Below are 15,387 nucleotides of genomic sequence, written 5' to 3'. Positions count from 1 at the left end.
TATCTCCCTGATTTTAATTTTCCCCCTGGAGCTGCCCTCTGATTTTCAGAGGGTGTTAGATAAATGAAACAGCCTCCCAGCAGAAGTGGTAGAGGTTAATACAGTGAGGGGATATAAACATGCACGGCCTAGGCATACGGCTCCTGACGAAACCGACGACTGATTACGGTTTGAGTCGTTACAGCAGGAGAAACGAACGACTAGACGGGGGCCGAATGGGGGCCGATCTGCCGGCAGATTCTATGTTTCCACCCTGTTAAGTCTAATAGCCGTATTCCCTCTCCTACTTGAGATGGACACTCAGTGGATGAAGCAGTTGGGGGTCCACGGACAGCCTCGCCGCTGGCCTCATCTACTACGGGCCGTCGTGCTCCGAACTCTCTTGGGATGACAGTGAAAGTTGTCGCGTTATGTTGCAGATACTTTGTGTCGACAGCATGTGAAGAATGGGATTGCCACATCCGTCCCGGAGACCTTTGGAGCCTCCGATGTGCCAGGACACGCTTGTTAGGTGTGGGAGTGAACTTGCAGAAGAGGGAAGTCACTTAAAGGAGGGCGGATTCTCAGCAAAAAGACAGAAACAGGGAATAAACGTGCATTCGGCTTCCTCACTTCCTTGTCTCACCTGTCTCTGTTCAGCTGGCCCCGTCTCTCGCTCTCTCTCTCGCTCTCTCTCTCTCCTATGGTTGTAGCTGCTACGGGGACCCGCCATGGCTAGCTACTCCACCAACATGAGGGTCAAACTCCCTGTTTTCTGCTTGCTTTTAGAGGCTGTTACTATTCTTCTTTTTGCTGTTTTTGTGAGATATGACACCGAGACGGATGCCAGCGCCTGGCACGATACAATGAAGGAGCACAACCTTACCAACGCCGAAAATGATTTTTACTATCGCTACGCGAGTAAGTACCACCGCCTGCCTGCTCCTGATGCATGCAACTTAGCACTGAAATGGTTAAAATAGGACTTTTAAAAGTCCTTTTGGCAGAAAACAGCATTTCTCACAGTGTAAACAGTACACTGGTCACCTATGTAAGCGGCGGTCCCAATCTGCCTGTGAGTTGGCATTGCACGATGGGAACGAGGGTATTCTCTGCCAGCTCCAATTAACAGCATCTAATTGCAAGCTCCTGGGGCAAGACTCTGCTTTCTCATACGCCGCCGGTGTTTGTCTGCTATTGCGGTGATGACATTGCGTGTCCAGCTGGGATAATGGCATGTGCTGTGGCTTCTTACAGGTTAAGTGCAATCAGGCAGATGGTCGTTAAGACACTAGCTCGTCACTTCCACTTTCACTCACTTGTTCCAGGATCAAGCAGACAAGTTTATTTACTTACCACCCGCATGCAGGGTACAGTCCGGCCATATGCATAATGAATGAGTTATCCGGCTATCTCACATACAATTCACTGACAGCTACTGTTGGGAGGTCGTAGAATCATTGATCAATGAACATTAGAACGGTATCAACGCCCTATAATGTATGCTGCGCTATCCGGTTAGAGGGTGCAGACATAAATGTGGCTTCCTTTGGAAAGATCTGCAGATCTTAATTCAAATCATTGGTTAAAAGGGACATGAGGGCACATTCACCTAAGGACAGCAAGTCTATGGGTGACCAGACACTGGGGGGGTACTCGGTAGATACGACTTAGCATGTCAGCTGATGGGGTCTCACGCTACTATATTGGCCAGAGCAAAACCATACAGCGGTTTGTGGCATTTATTAGGACCGGTAGAACGTGAATATACTGTACATGAAGCTGAAGCTCTACCCCTCTCTGCTGTGTGCTGATACCCCGGGTAGTCTGTGTGGGACCGTCAATGGGAGCAGTCACCGTTTGGGAAGCTAGGTGAGACCCACATATAAAGAGTTCTGACATCTTTAACCAGTTGTGAAAGGCTTAAAGATTTCCGTCTCTCTGTCCGTGTTTTAAGCATTTGTGAACCGTGGGGGCTCCTAGTACCATTGTATGGGGTAAACCTCTTAGAACTGGGGGCACTTTTGTAAATGATATTCCGTATGACTGTGTTAGAATCACTGTTGGAATTTCATAACCCCCTTGGCAAGCGAATCCGTCCAACGGCTTCACCTGTGCTTTTATCTGGGGCCACTGGAAAACTTTGATGCCCTGAGCGTATGTGACAACTGTCTGATGGGGTCAGGACTGGTGCCAGGTGAAAGAAGCATTGTGTCAATAAATGTGGGCGCAGCGTGATGAGAACGTTTGGTGGTTGGGTAATGTTGGCAAGTAATGTTATGATTAGACCCAGCATATTCAGTAATCTAATAAATCTAACCTCACCCAATAACTCAAGCTATGTTCTACCCAACGGGGCGAGTGACCTTACGCATTCCCCAAAAATCCAAAGATGCCATCGCAGGAGCCGATACAGAATAAAGTTCAGGAGGTCGCACACATATGTGTTTTCCTAACCACTGAGACGCTCCCACGGGGTGCGACTTCTTATACCCCAAACGCTTTCTAGAAACTGGAAAATGTCTTCTTCAGCACTTCTCTCTGTGTGAACATCTCCTCGGGCTACAGGGGATGATTTTAAGAGATTACTGTGAGATTACTGTGACTTTCTGACAGGTGACAGAGCAGCGGCCGGGGTGTGCCAGACATTCCAGTCTGTATAAATGAAGAACACGTCAATATCACTTATCACACTAAATAATCTCACATACAGAGCCGCCGTCTAATGCTGCGTCCAATCACCGCCTAACGGTGACACAAAATCCCTTCATAAAACCCTATTAATGGCTGAGACCGATGGGAGCTGTAGTCCAGTCACTGCCAGGGGGTTGAACCTTTATATATTTGTGTAGTCCACCTGAAGGTGGCTGAGGCTAATGGGAGTTACAGCACATTAACAAGGGATTTAGTCTGTTAGTAGTGGAACATGTATGTATATAGCCTTATAATGTAATCATTAACCCGGACGGTGCATGTGATCAGTGCCGTGTATGTCTACTGTCACAAACAAACTACATGGCTATTTGCCATACTAAAGGATACACAGAAGTCCAGGCCACCCCTACTAAAGTCAACTTAAAAGGAACCGTCTAGTCCACAAAATTGGGTAGTATGAGCCAATTGCATGCGTTCAGATAGCATTGATTTCAATGGCAGGTCAATCCCTATTGACTAAAATGGGAGTTCTACTGAGCATGTGCAAGAAGTGTACTGATGAATGCTCCCTGCTTTCAGGAGAGGCAGCTGGGGGAGGGATTTAATGAGACGGATGCCTCACTTTCTTACTACAACAACTACAGTCCATCTGCATGCACTAAAACCCACTGTAGGCCATCAAAAATACTTTATAGCACTATTTCATGATACCCAGGCCTCCGATACAATCCAGGACTATTTCCACTTACGCAACAACTCGGCATAGACGATGACAGATACGTTTGATCATCAGATAAGACCTGGGCGATATCACAGACTCAGGCAGTTAGCAGGGATATCCCGAGGACTGAACCAGAAAAACCAGATTGTTAAAAAAAATGTGACCCGACGGTGACTCAAAGCAATTACTGCTGCATTATATTTTCATTTCTAGTAAGATTAATGCAGCTGAAATATAATAACGCAAGCGAATACTTAAAGCAGGAAACTAATACGGAATGTTACGGTTAGAATGTTTTGTTTTTTTTCCCATTCGAACGTCCCGTGCAGTGCGGTGAAGTCAGGGCCACCATATTATCTTTTTATACCTGTGAAAAACACCCAGACGGTTGGGTTATCAACACGAGGAGCTCACTACGTAACGCATTGATATAAAGGAGGTAGCAGTCATAGGTTTATACGTAGTATGTCACACATCTCATTTTAAGTAAGTTTTATACTGCTTGAACCGCATTGCGTTTACTGCCTCTTTAACGCTGTCTGAGCACTTTGTTCACACTCGTGGGGCGAGCGAGAGGGCGGCCGGGGAAATATCCGGGCTGTGTTTCTGAAGCCGGTTCCCAGGGTGTCGGCCAACATCGCGTTTAACTACAGACAATTTCCCAATCCCAATGAATGGAAAGCGGACTATACGCAAATGGGCCACAATTACACCGCAGGCGGTTCTAGGCAGAGAGCCTAACGCCTGCCTCAAATCATGTACATAATAATAATAAATAAATAAAAAAACAAAACAAAGGGCCGTGAAGGGGCAGAAGTAAAGACAGGAGAATACAAAGGAAAAATGCAGATGAGCAAAGCGTAGATGAGAGCGAGAGGTGTTTTTTATGTATAAAAAAAAATATGGGGGGCAGCAGGGAACTACAACTGGCTGCTATGGTAACTGCACCACTTTCCAGCCCAAAGAAAGCAAACAATCCGCTTTACAACAAACGGAATCATTCTGGACCGCGGCACTGGCCTACACACTTATTGGAAGAGGGTGTCATTTTGCCACACACTACATACATCAACCATGGACCCCAAAAACATTAGAAACATATCTAATGAAGCCTTTTTTAATGAATCACTAATTTGTATACGGTAATCACACTTGAATAAGACTGGGCAAGTCTAGAACGTCCTAAAATGTAAAGTATTCCATAACCTTAATTGATTGTTGCCTTTCTCACGCTAATTTCACATATCTTAACTATGCCCATGTGCCCAATTGTCTACAGCCATGCCAAAAGATCCATAAAGAGGATACACCGTATTCACACTCCGTAAACATCCTCGCTTCATATATCTGATAATATCTATTCCCTTCGGCGAGCCGCTCCGACTTGTATTTTTCACTTCTTGGTCTGTTTGCAAACAATACTTGTATCCGTAAGCTGCCCGGCCAGGGGAGTATAAGATATATGGACGAGAAACTAATGGGTAAGCAGAATCTCCCCAGCACAGAATAAATCGGTACATTAGTCTGCCAACAACATTTTGACCTTGTGATCGCAGCTCCAGATAAAGGTTGAGAACAAGGTCCTCTGTAACACTTGACAGATTTTGCAGTTGGTTCTATCCTGCTTGTTTCACGCTCCAAAGACTTTTCCAGTGGCTTGTTTTTCTTTTCCGGGGCTTAAACTGCCTTCTCGCGCATGGCTACGACAACCCGCTCAAGAATGAATTCTGGGCCTATCTACAAAGTGCTGCTGTTCTACAACCCACCTTCCTAGTACTTATCTGCTTGAGACTTGTGTCTATGTCTATCAATTTAAGCCTTTGTTTATACATTCAGTTGAGAATGCCATGTAACATGTCTCATAATGTGCAAACACGGTAAAGCCTCTGGGTACTGCAGCTTCAACAAGAACATTAACAAAGCTTTGGAAAGACCATCCGTATTTCACATCAGAAAGACACAGGCTGGCTTCGCTCAAGGAGATTACCTTCCTTTCTCTGTTGGACAGCTTCCCCAGCCTTCTTGATTTAATTAAGAAACAAAATAAAAATAATGTATCTTTTCTCATTTATTTAAGGTTTCCAAGATGTCCACACCATGATCTTCATCGGTTTCGGCTTTTTGATGACCTTCCTGAAGCGTTACGGTTTCAGTAGCGTGGCCTTCAACTTCTTGATTGCTGCCTTTGGACTTCAGTGGTCTACGCTGATCCAAGGGTTCTTCCACGGCTTCCATGATGGCAAAATTCATGTTGGTATAGAAAGGTGAGTGCAAAAGTCAATCAGCTGACACAACCCACCTCTGTCAACATTAAGAAACATGAGATTGTGGTTAATCTTTTAGCTCTGATAAAAGTTACTGAGAAAATTCAGTTTGCAAGATCTAGCTTTTCTCACCCAAACTAGTCCGGCACAGGAAGGTGTAGCCATCATCCCACCCGTAGCCAACGTTCCTAGCCTTTAATACCCCCGTAACTTCCCATATAACGGCTAAAACTACACAGCTCAGCCAGCCCTTGGCAATTTTCCATCGCAAGACCCAGTTCAAACGATGTTCAGTCCTCAGCTCTGTCCTCTTACACAATGCTCTAGAACAGTACATGTGTACACATCAGCCTTTGATCTGCATTTCATAATACACAAAAAGGGAAGATCAAAAAAAGTCATATCGGATAAAACCGATTCGCTGCTGGATTTAGTATCCATCTCTTTATAACCCTTTATAACCCTCCACAACTCTATATTACAGCATGATCAACGCAGACTTCTGCACCGGTGCTATTCTAATCTCCTTTGGAGCCATCCTGGGGAAGACCAGCCCGGTCCAGCTCATTGTGATGACCCTGTTCGAAGTCACGCTGTTTGGTATCAATGAGTACATCATCTTAAATATTGTCGGGGTAAGTCTTGTTGCAGGGACGTAACCCCACAAGATTTAGCCACAATCGTGGCACAATGGCATGCAATGATGGAAGGAAAAGACATTATAGTAACATAAGGGTATTATGTCCCAGCATTGACCCCATTGAGCTAATGCTCTGTATTATCTCTTTGGTGCTATCTCCATCTGTCTCTTTTATAGGCAAAAGACGCTGGTGGGTCCATGACTATCCACACATTTGGAGCATATTTTGGGTTGACCGTTTCTCGGGTTCTTTACAGACCTCACCTGGACAAAAGCCGGGAGAGGGAAGGCTCTGTGTACCACTCCGATCTCTTTGCAATGATAGGTATGAAAAAAGGCAATAAAAAGGGCTTTGCAGTGTGTGTCTGACTTCTCCATTAAATCTGTATATTATTATTGTCGTTGTTTGCAAAGGCATGGCCAAGGCTTGTGGTGCAATCAACAAAACAACATATTCATAACGTACGTAGTAGTAGTAACTATAAGAATACTTGTTTGTTTAAAAACAAACTTCATGTTGTTGACCTACATCAAGCTGAAGACCCCTTGGTCCTCTCCCTACCAGAGGGTATAACATTGGTTTGGAATGTAGGTACGACTCTGCTGCGTCCTAGTCAATGGTCTCAATCATGGTTAAACACGGAAACATTTAATAATGTGGCCTTTTTATTCTCCTAATGCAGGAACGATCTACCTTTGGATGTTCTGGCCAAGTTTTAACTCTGCCATCACAGCTCATGGTGATGACCAACATCGCACAGTATTGAACACGTACTACTCGTTAGCTGCTTGTACTTTGGGAACCTTTGCTATTTCAGCTATGGTCAATGGAGAAGGAAAACTGGACATGGTAAGCGTTTACAATAGCAGAAAGGAAAATGGATGCTTGTTACAGAACTCAATTATGGGAATGATCCCAGGGAAGGAAAACTCCATATCTACAGTACACCAAGCCGCCAGATCCCTGTGGAAACCTCGTGTAGGATTAATAATTCTATGATGATATTCCTAGGAGGGTTTCTCAATCCTAAAAAGACAGTCTACCTCCTGTGTTGGCCTTGATAAGGTAAAAGGCAGTAAGAAGTAAAAAACGATAAGACACTGAAACACAGCTCTGCATTGTCCAAATTCTGTAACCTATGATGAGCAACTGTCGTCCTCATGACAGCCAGGTTCCTGATAAGGGATTGCTAAATTTGCTCTGTATGGACCGGTGGGTTCTTCTGTGCCAAGGTAGTTTTAATCTCTGCAGAATATCGGAAAACAAAAAATATGCTAACATTTAAATAATACATTCTGTTGATCGCAGGTCCATATCCAGAATGCAGCTCTGGCGGGTGGTGTTGCAGTGGGAACCTCTGCTGAGATGATGTTGACTCCCTTCGGTGCCATGATTGCCGGAATCCTGGCTGGCATGATCTCTACTTTTGGATACAAACTGTTGACGGTACATTGGAACTTTTCCTCTAACCTACATTTTGTGAAAGAGCCTACATTTGTAAGAACTTGAAAGTTAACCACTTGGGGCAAGTTCTACCTAAGGGTCCAACCATGGACACGCATTGGACTTCCTTCCCAAGCAGATATGAACAATTTTTTCGGTTTTGATTACTTAAGAACAGGAGGCATTTCGATGAGTTAATGTCAGGCCTTTAAAATCAGAGTGGAGAATTGTATCAATAGCATCTCTTTTTACTGGCCAATATTTTGGGTTGAAATTCCTCCAGATGGAGTTACATTGTGTTTTGTGGTTTCACACAGCCGGTGCTGGATTCCAAGTTGAAGATCCAGGACACATGTGGGGTACATAACCTCCATGGGATGCCAGGGATATTGGGAGCTATTATTGGTGCAATTGTGGCATTCGCTGCTACGGCCGATATTTACGGTGATGGGTAAGTCTGAACATTCCACGGCTTTGTTCTATGGTTGCGTTGGGTTCCAACGTATAACCTCACATTGTGTTCTTTTCAGGATGGCTGATGTCTTCCCAGCTATTGCTGATGGGTCCCGTACAGCTAAGCAGCAAGGTCTTCAGCAATTATTAGCCCTTTTAGTGGCTCTGTCATTTGCCCTGGTCGGAGGCGTTATTGTAGGTAAGTTCTCTTTAGTAACACAGCTGGAAAGGTGGGCAAACTCCAGCTCCAGTCACTGATTTTTATCCGAAAACAACATTTTCAACTACTTCCTATATAAAGACAGTATCTCGCAGGCTTGGGGGCATTTGGTCTTAGCTACCCCCTTCCCTAATTTACCCTGCCAATATACATGAATCCAAAGTATTGTCACAAATAAGGGCAGATGTAGCTTATTTTGCCACAATAGATGGCTGGCGTGCAGAATTTTGGACTAAATATTTATACAATTATACTGAACACTGCATCACATGTGATGCAATAGGTGCCATGTTCCGATCTCCATGAGACTCCCAGGTCATGAGAACTAGTTTTACAACTAGCAGGGGATCATAGGTAGGTTATCAACAAATATTACGTGTATATATATATATATATATATATTTTTATTTTATATCTATATAATCTATTCCTAACAACCCGAGGACAGTAACTGACAAGAAAAGTATGGTGGGTGTTTCTCTTTAAGCTGTGGGTGCAAATCCTTTTTCTGACAGCAGGCGGCAGCATATTGAGATGATGGGTGCGATTACGTTTATCTACCCACAGTCACCCTGTTAACTCAAGTCGATTCCCAGCAGAAGAGATCCTGGAATTCAGTAATTTAGCAAAAAATATAAAAAAAAATTAATAAAGTTACCCGAGTTTCATAGTTCCGAATATGAAGTCTTTCGGTTGCATTTTGCTGGCCTCGAAAGTAAGGAATTTGAGTTGGGTGTGAGTCTCCTTGCTGTCTTAAGCCTTTACATTTTGTTTGACTGGGTAAAGTATACGAGCCACGCTTCAGTAGTAACACATTGAAGCTGCCGGTTCAACAAATATTTAAACTTCACCCTTGTTTTAAACCAAGAGCCGAGGTTGATGATGGAGCCAGGCTGATGATGGAGCCATGATGATATATTTGAGCTTTTGTTTCCCTTTACAGTAGAAAGTAATATTTTACTCTGGATACAGTATCCAGAATACAGAGTGCGTGTTATCGGACTCTGGGAAGCGCTATAATTGTGTACATTCTCCCCCAGGCTTTATTATGAAGATCCCCATTTTTGGTGCTCCCTCTGATGCCGAATGTTTTGAGGACTCAATATACTGGGAGGTATGTTCATCATGTAAATATATTCTGGGTTATTGAGGGGAGATCGGGGAAGAGGGCTTACGTTAACATGTTTGATAAAAAAAAAAATTTGCAGATAAAGTTCAGAGTGAAAATTGATGACCAGAGCTGGCCAGATTTAGACAGGCAAAAAGTCTTGCATACAATGTGCACGGCACTGTACATATTCCGCTGAATACATGTGCTTTGTAAAAGTCAAGCAGACTGATAAAAAGCTACCATCATTTAACCCATCCCCAAGAATGGACCCTTTCATTCTGGCATCAGCGACGCGTACATGTGTGGGTCTATTTTGGTAACCTCCCTATGCATATAGTATACCGGATACAAAAAAAGAGGCACCTCGGGTCATTAACCCTTAGATCTTCACACATAACGATTCTCTCAATTATCTTTTTGGATCATTTATATTTTTCAATCCTAAAAAGTGAATCCCGCAAAGTCTCAAACGTGCTGATTCTGTTGGATAGTTTCATAGCGAACTTCAGGGTCCTCACCACAAGGGGGTAGCAAAGTACAGAGAATGAACAAGATCGCCCTCGTGGTCTTTGTGATCTGTAGCTGCCCCGATTCCCACCTGTTTGGAGACCATTTGCTATTGATTTTACAGGTTCCTGGAGAGGAGGAACACAACCACATGATCGCCGTCAATACAGAGGATCACGAAGAACAGACCCGTGCATGATCCACAGACTATGCTCCCTACCACCTTATAGACTTGTCCCACAATGGCGTCCACGGTTGACCGATTGTTGCTGCCTCTGCATCTAGCAGAACTCTTATCTTCTGGAGCCAAACCAGAACTTTAAATGTGAACCCTTACCTATTAACAAGGATGGACGACCACCCATTGTAGGACACACGGCTGACTCTGTAGGGTCTTCACATTTTATTAACCCCTCGGTTTTTTTGGCCAGGACAATCGACGACGAAGAGGATTTTCTTGCATGTTCTACTAACACACATTTTAAGTTTGAAACTCACGTTATACATTTCTTTTTTTTTTTTCTGTAAAGCACTTCTATTTTCCCTTTTTTTCAATAAAATATTGTTTATGTTTCGAAGAATATCCAAATTTTTTTTTTTTTTTTTTTAGTCCAAGGCCTAAAACACTAAATAGAAATAATGGAATGTATTTGATGTATTGCCAACAGATAAATGCTCTGAAATTACGTGCCACCGGGATTCTTAGTGCTTTGTAGCGTGGAATCAACAAAAAACATTGCCAATTTTATTTTTTTGTAACAGAAATTGGCATTCCTATAGCTCTGTAGCATTTGTGTACTAGCAAACCCCATATATTTGGCAGGACCCTAATAATATCATATGGTACCAACACTATTTTATATAAATCCCCTACCATACGACTTCACACGTAATCCAATTACTTATGACAACTGTACAACAACCAGATTATCTACCCACAAAGCTATACTTACTCCAAGACTATAAGTATTTACTGAGCCATTATTTATAATAAATATGATTATAAATAATAAATAAAAACATATGGGCCACTATCTCCATTTATTAAAGGGGGTTCAGATGCACTATAGCTGGACTTCTGTTATGACAGCCATTCATTGATATATTAAATATATAATGGGTTTAGTCAACCAGGGTCTTGCGGGTGCATGTAGCTAATGGTGTTAGAATAAAAATACATTTAAAAATGAAAGTTACTTTATCTACCAATCTCATATGTCACTGTGGTGTCTGGCCAGAGACTTATGTATGTAAAATCTGGCATGTATGAATATTATTAGAAAGGCACTGACATCAGGCGTGATGTGTTTAAAAAAAAATCCCTTTTGTATTAATTCCCAACACCTTGTTTACAGCTAAGCATTCTGGGTAATCACGCGTCACATGTCCCTTTACCCAGAATACCCAGCGGTAGAACCAACTTTTATCTAAGAATTCAAAATAAAACCTTTCCTTTTTTATAGCAATGCTGTGAGTTTCGCATTATTTTTTCATTTAATTTTTTTTTGACGTTTTTTTCTGAAAAATATTTTGTATATTTAGTATACACGGAAATAAAAACATTCACCCGGTTGGCTGTTTGTGTTGTGTGTTCCAGTTATGGAAATTCAACATATTATTAAAAGGTGACAAAACAGAAACACACCCATCACCGTCAACGATTTCTGCATAACCTGCTTTTCATTCTCGTTAAAAAGAGAGCTGGCCAGGCAGGCCGAACGTGCCGAAAAAATGTATTTTTGTGATTATTGTGAAAACAGAAAGTGGGATTGATGCCGTCTTTCGCAAACTTATTTTAAGTTAAGTTTTATAACTTATGTTAAAATTAAAAAAAAAACAAAAAAAAAACTTCACTGGTTGAAAAACTAAGTGGAAAAAGAAGGGCTAAAATCAAAGAAAAATATGAAAAGCGGTAAGTCAAAAAAGCCACAGAGGAGCTTGGCCCCTAAAGTGTTTTTTTGGTGGGAGAGGTAGGCTGGTCTTCATTGGCTATCCTCTTGGGAGGGGGGTCTGCCCCCCCATTTGCCTTCTTGTCTCCAGAGGTAAGGAAGAGGCAACATAACTTCTTGGAGCCAATCGGCTTCAAAAAAGTAAATAATAATACAAAAAGAATAAGTGGGGACGCAGGTTTACTAGTTATTGCTCTGAAACCAGTAACCATATTTGACCATATCTGGTGGCAGAACCAAGGCAAGCCCATACATTAAGAATATCTTCCGGGCACAATCTTATTTGGGGCTCACCGTTTCCTCTGGACTGCTGATTAGAATATTAGAATAAATCTTATATTGGGCTGTGATGCCTGGCCAACTGAAATTTGGTTCTCAAAATGCCTACGAAGGACTGTGACTGTAATTCATATGCTCGCCACTAAGTGGCCCCCTAACACAGGGATCGCACCACCACTGCAAGTATTACCGAAACCAGAAGGCAGTCAGCAATTGTTCAATTTTAACGAGGATCAGAATCTCATAATCCACAAATTATTCTGAAAGTTTCTAAGAGACAGATGATTGAACATCAACTTGGCTAAAAGTGATTTTATAGCAGCGTCCGATATAAAATGTAAACAGTCATGCGTCTCAGACGATGATCTGTTGTATTCTTGTACCCAAAATGTGCTTCCAAGATTTAGGGATCACTCCTTAATAATAATAATAAAAAAAACAATGGGTAAAATGTAAATGGCTCAGACCCCTTAGATGTTTCTTAATTGTGGCTTTGAGGGGTACGTCTGCATGAAGTGTGATTGCGGCTGCCCCAACGCAGAGCTCGGTCACCCGTCGGAATGATTCTTGCTGGTACCGAAGAACATTTAGTTTTAATAATCACGTGTAAGTCTATTATATCCGTTTTTATTAAAAGCCGGCTACAGAATGAAAGTTCACAAGAGGCGAGACAGTGAAGATACAACTTTAAAAAAACAAAGGCATCCTCTTCTTTTCTTTTACCATTTCCATTGAGTTTGGAACAAGAATAAGCCTTTTTATGATTAACACTATTTCCGCATTGAGCGTTTGATTCCGGCAGGTTGTATATTTTATGCCAATCTTTTTTAATTGATGGTACGTTTCTGCTGCCTAATTAAGTCTTGACACCTTCACAGAAAGTGAAGAAAAAAAAAAAAAAAGGATTTTACTGAAGATTTTCATTCCCGCTCGTGCGTGTGTTTGATTCCTTTTGATGTTTTGGGGAAAAGGATTATTGTTAAAACACATCAGAGAACCGCACGGTCATTTCAACTGGTTGTCTCCTAACCCCTCAGCTGACAGCAAGAGATAAGAGAATTAAGTAGAAAAATGGGGATTTGGGACTATTCCTGCCCCTAGGAGCTTACACTCTACAGAGATAATAGGCGATACAAAGACAGCTGCAATTAATATAAGTGCATTAAGGTTCTTTGCGTGACAATGATAAGTGATTAGACTTTTTAATAGGTTATCTGCAGGCTGTACGATGATTATCTGTGATGGAAATCCTTTAGAATAACTTATTTCCGTAAGATTTAACAACTATATCGCTGAAAAATTAACTGAAGTTTTACAGCTGGACTGAATTTCTTAGCAGCTCAGAAAATGGAACTCATAACACCCAAAAATTCTAAGACAACAGACCGTGTCCGGAATATTTACATAAAGGTATGTACCATTCTAGACATGGAACACACTTTCAAGGTTCTATATATTTTAATAAATCCTTGGAATAAACATTATAATAAATTGTAGTATCCGCACATACAAGCCAAAAGCATGAAAAAATAATAGTCATCGAATATTTCGATTTGTACGTTACATAAATATAAGAGGTCGATGACCCTAGGAACGGCGTTTTCCATCAATTGGAAGACACTTTGCAGCAATGACAGAATATAATTATAACCAAGAGATACATTTTCTTTATCATATCTATTTATCTAGGTATCTATTTACCTCAACAGGTGGAAATGTCACTGTGTTCTTTGAGGAATAGGCTCCCCAAAAAACCTCCTCGGACCCTTTTACCGGGTTCTCACAACGTGCCTTTAAGCCCCAAAATGCGAAAGTGTGTTTCATTGAAGACATATATAGTTTAATAAAGATAGTTTTAAATACTAATAAATCGTGTAAAACCGGGGCAAGTTTTTTTTTTGTTTTTTTTTTACTATTTGCTAAATTTCTATCAATTCTAAATGATATGAATATGGATTGAATTTCCAAGTGCCAACATTTCAATTCAACGTAGGTTGAAAACACGTTTGACCTCTACCACGCACCCATCCACTGCTGAGTATATTAAATAATTGAGGGCCTCCTAATAATTAAGATATGGATTCAACGGAAAATTAGCGAGACTCTTAAATATTAGCGACATGTAAAGTCCGTTAAAAAGCCCCCTCCCCCTGCCCTTTTTAGAAAAAATAGGTGGTTTAACTGAAGTTCTTCCGATCCGTTTAAAAAATAGTTCCCCTTTATTAGCAAATAATAGATCATTTTCCTTCCAACACGACGTGAGGATTAAAAAAGTAATCCTATCAAAGGACATCTGCTTGCATTGTTAAGTCTAAGTAAAAATAAACAGCACCCTTCCTCTGGGGTAGTCTCCCCTGTGTGCACAAGGAGGACGCAACAAGAGAAGGGCTCGCTCGCCGTAGCCGTCATGCTGAGGCCTGTTAGGGGCCAAGAAAAAAAGAATAAAAACAAACTTTGTGGGTTGGTGGACAGAAAAGCTTTTCACGTTTTCTTGTGTAAGGTCCGTGTCCTCTTTCATTGAAGGTCTTTTATTCCGGCCCCTGTGGGTTTTAAAGGGTGGCCGTACAAGCTCAAAGGTCAGCCGACTAGGAACAAGGTCACCTCTTTTGAAAGGACATTCTGTCATTGTCCTGCTTCCTTAGGAGATGTCTCCTTTCAACAGGATAAAATAACATGGTTCCCCTGTTTCCCTTTAGTCCCACCGGGACAGTAAGAAGAGACTTTTTTTTTTCTCCCTAAAGACGGAGATTAACTAGCCTTTAAAACCCACGTACACGGCCGGCCAATGACGGCTAAACAAACAAGTGGTGTTTCTAGGAGAAAGTCAATTAAAATGCTGGTTTGACAAGCAATAAAAAGCAATGTACCTCTGTATTCCCAACACTATTTTCTTCCCAACACACGCGCAGCAATCTCATAATTTTGGTGAGATATCCTCGTTTATGCTATTTGGTTTTAGTCAACTAGACTTCTACCTCCATGCCAGATCCAGCTTCGGATAGTAGTCCAATTGCCCCGAGATGACAGGGGAGCACAGGGCTCTTTGGCCTTTGAGAATTGGGAATCTTACCCTTTGCCATATCTGAGATTCCCCGAAACGCGCATGTTGGTGGCACCTTGATTATATTGGCTTGCTCGTCGAGGTGTTTTAAGTTGGACTGGAAC

General features: G+C 41.9%; 1 protein-coding gene across 1 annotated transcript; it reads left to right on the top strand.

Moving 5' to 3' along the window:
• The first annotated feature begins 710 nt into the window (after window positions 1-710).
• Window positions 711-10,193, top strand: LOC149280509 (ammonium transporter Rh type B-B). Its single transcript, XM_089500447.1, has 10 exons — window positions 711-900; window positions 5,433-5,619; window positions 6,104-6,254; window positions 6,437-6,584; window positions 6,943-7,109; window positions 7,569-7,706; window positions 8,021-8,154; window positions 8,234-8,355; window positions 9,417-9,490; window positions 10,119-10,193. The coding sequence occupies exons 1-10, from the start codon at window positions 711-713 to the stop codon at window positions 10,191-10,193; spliced, it is 1,386 nt and encodes a 461-aa protein (XP_089356573.1).
• Window positions 10,194-15,387: the final 5,194 nt, after the last annotated feature.

Source organism: Sceloporus occidentalis, unplaced genomic scaffold (assembly GCF_023333645.1).
Source record: "Sceloporus occidentalis isolate IW3139 unplaced genomic scaffold, rSceOcc1.0.p SCAF_155, whole genome shotgun sequence".
NCBI lineage: Eukaryota > Metazoa > Chordata > Lepidosauria > Squamata > Phrynosomatidae > Sceloporus > Sceloporus occidentalis.
Note: the sequence above shows the minus strand (reverse complement) of the source record. Positions and strands in the feature narration are given on the sequence as shown.

Bases quoted from the DNA above. Each gene is read 5' to 3' on its own strand.
- LOC149280509 (XM_089500447.1), top strand. From the start codon at position 711: ATGGCTAGCTACTCCACCAACATGAGGGTCAAACTCCCTGTTTTCTGC. The intron at 901-5,432 runs GTAAGTACCACC...CATTTATTTAAG, and splicing joins TTTTTACTATCGCTACGCGA to GTTTCCAAGATGTCCACACC. The intron at 7,707-8,020 runs GTACATTGGAAC...GGTTTCACACAG, and splicing joins TTGGATACAAACTGTTGACG to CCGGTGCTGGATTCCAAGTT.